General features: G+C 31.0%; 1 protein-coding gene across 1 annotated transcript; it reads left to right on the top strand.

Moving 5' to 3' along the window:
• Positions 1-1,111: 1,111 nt before the first annotated feature.
• Positions 1,112-2,743, top strand: LOC105621868 (zinc finger protein 569-like). The gene is made up of 3 exons (XM_012203307.1): positions 1,112-1,329; positions 1,736-2,030; positions 2,210-2,743. Exons 1-3 carry the CDS (start codon positions 1,112-1,114, stop codon positions 2,741-2,743), a joined length of 1,047 nt encoding a protein of 348 aa, XP_012058697.1.

The following is a 2,743-nucleotide window of genomic DNA, read 5'->3' as shown; positions in this document are numbered from 1 at the left end:
GTGTGTGTGTGTGTGTGTGTGTGTGTGTGTGTGTGTGTGTGTGTGTGTGTGTGTACTATATATATACAGATTGTAATAAAAATGAGATACAAAATTATTCATACTTTTAGAATGTATTCTATTTTAAAATTATTGAAAACAAGATAATTCATATTTTCATAAATTCTATTTAACGGAAGTGCGAGCAACAATTTAAAAATCATGTTTTATTAAATAAGAATACTTGTATTTTTTTTATACATATGATATTTTTTTATTTATTTTCGTAATAATTAATATTTTGTATAATATTTATTTCTCGAATAGTGTATAAATAAAGTTACGTTAGGTATTATATTTTTATTGCTTTAACAAATTCCTTAAACAAAATTAAACTGTATACATGAAATTCAATTAACGAAGCATTTGTTAATAAGCTATGCGAAGAATTTATACCAATTAGCGTGTCTTTACTAAAATGTTTTAGTATGTAACTCGCTAATAAGTGTATAAATATTTAATAATAATACAATAAACGCACACACGCACGTTTATATATTCTTTATTATCTCTAAAATTTTCAATAAATAAATATATATACACGTTTATACTTTACTACATGTATATTTTATCTAAATATTTTTCATTTAATAATTATGAAATCAAATTGACTTGTAATTAATAATTATAATTTAAATTATATTCAAATTACAATTTTAACAAATTACATTGTAAATAGATGTTTCTTTAATCATTCTAATATGTATTTCACTAATTGAATGAACGTTTAATAATAATTAAGAAATTATTATCGTTCATGCAACGATCTCTTTAATTAAACTCTATTTAATTAAACTTTCGTACTTCTCCATTTATCTTATTTTCGAAATTAATATCTCACGTTTATGTGATCAACAATCCATAAATAATAATAATAATAATAATATTAATTCACTTTAAATTAGCATTAAAAAGATCCCAGCTTAGATCTCTATGACCAGGATTTCCTTTTTCCTATTTGATGAATAATTTAGTATTGATAATAATTTTAAAAACAAGATTTCAACATTAATAATTATAACATATTGTGCAGATTCTACCTTAACAAATACTCTTCCTGGACGAAATCGACATGAGTAGGAGCAACGAGAGCGGTATATCGTTAGCAACGCCGCCAGCGATTCATGTTGGGCCTATCGTCACACCAGGGTCCAATGAAACTATTTCCATCGTGATACCGTTATCAGCACAGCTGACCACAATGGCTAGTCAGAAAGTCGACAAGAATAGTAAGGATTACGGCAGTGATACAAAACGGGCAGTCCCAGTAATTGTCAATCCTCCTCGAAGGTACAGGAAATAGCGAACTTTACCATAGATTCTTTCACAATCTGTAAATTCTAGATGTCTCAATCTGAAAAATACACATATTGAGTAAAACATACATATGTTATACATATATTGAATCGGATACAATTTTATTCTTGATGTAATAAGGATATTTTTGGTATAGAAGTTCACTTTTGTTGACTTTTAAATTTCTTAATGATCAAATTTTCAGATTCTTTAAATTATTAAAATCTTTAGAATTTCTTCAATATCTTAACTATTCCATTTCAATCATTTTTCATTTAAAGTCAATTTTTACTTTTATCTTTTCAATTTTCAATAAACAATTGCTTACATTGAATAAGGTTTGTTTTTAACAGTTAATTTAAAAGGATTAAAAATTTTAAATACGTGCTTTTTTTTCCAGTCCGAGGAACAGGACGTGTGGAAAAGGCTGTCCTTTTCCCACATGCATGCGATATGGACGAGCATTTTCTAGATTGCACGATTTGAAACGGCACATAGCTCGGCACGCGATGCGCAAGGAAAAGCTGCAGCAAACTGAACAAAAAGTCGATATCGAAAACGCAACGAGCGATGCAACTTTACAAGACGCTCTTCTGCGCGATACAGGAAACAAGGGCGGATATCCTTGTCCGCGATGTACGAAGAGGTACAACGATGAGGATAAACTCAAAGCTCATCTGGTCTCACATGGCAAAGTACGATTTATTCGATTATTCTTCTAATTCTTAAACAAATTCTTAATTAATTAGAGCTAGAGATAACAGAAACAATTAAATAAATTTTTGAAACAATAAAAACGAAATGTTTATATTTTGTATATATAATTTGTTTCTCAAATTATATAAATAATTATATGTATTAATCATTTGTGTAGATAATGCCAAAGAACAATCACTTGAAGCAAGAGGAACATACTAGGAATATGCTGCAGAGTCAAGCGATGATAGATAAGTCGTCAACAATTGTGAAAAACGAAGACGACTTTCTTCTGGAAGAGATGCTATTGATAAAGAAAGATCCTCGAAGGACAGACAAAAACGATTCGAAGATTAGGTGCGATTACTGTTCAAAGACTTTCAAAACCAAGTGGACTCTGAGCTCGCATGTGGCCGCTCATGAAGGCCGTTTTCAGTATGACTGTGGTCTATGCGGTAAGAAATTCGTCAGGAAGAGCCACTACGAGGGTCATCTACGATCTCACGAGGCTGCCAGGCCGTACTCCTGTGAGCAATGTGGTAAAACGTTCAAAGAGCTCAAGCATCGTCGCGAACATACCAAGAGAAAGCATCCAAGTAATCAGAGCGCAATACAAAGTTTATTAGATAGCATTGGGCCGTGCGCGGCCGAAGAGACAAACATTGATCAGGCCAAATTCACTTTGTTAATGCCAGTAAATTTTGGCGGATAA

This window comes from Atta cephalotes (genome assembly GCF_000143395.1).
Source record: "Atta cephalotes unplaced genomic scaffold scaffold00038, whole genome shotgun sequence".
Classification (NCBI taxonomy): domain Eukaryota; kingdom Metazoa; phylum Arthropoda; class Insecta; order Hymenoptera; family Formicidae; genus Atta; species Atta cephalotes.
This window is presented reverse-complemented; position numbering and strand designations above follow the sequence as displayed.

Bases quoted from the DNA above. Each gene is read 5' to 3' on its own strand.
- LOC105621868 (XM_012203307.1), top strand. From the start codon at position 1,112: ATGAGTAGGAGCAACGAGAGCGGTATATCGTTAGCAACGCCGCCAGCG. The intron at 1,330-1,735 runs GTACAGGAAATA...TTTTTTTTCCAG, and splicing joins ATTGTCAATCCTCCTCGAAG to TCCGAGGAACAGGACGTGTG. The intron at 2,031-2,209 runs GTACGATTTATT...TCATTTGTGTAG, and splicing joins ATCTGGTCTCACATGGCAAA to ATAATGCCAAAGAACAATCA.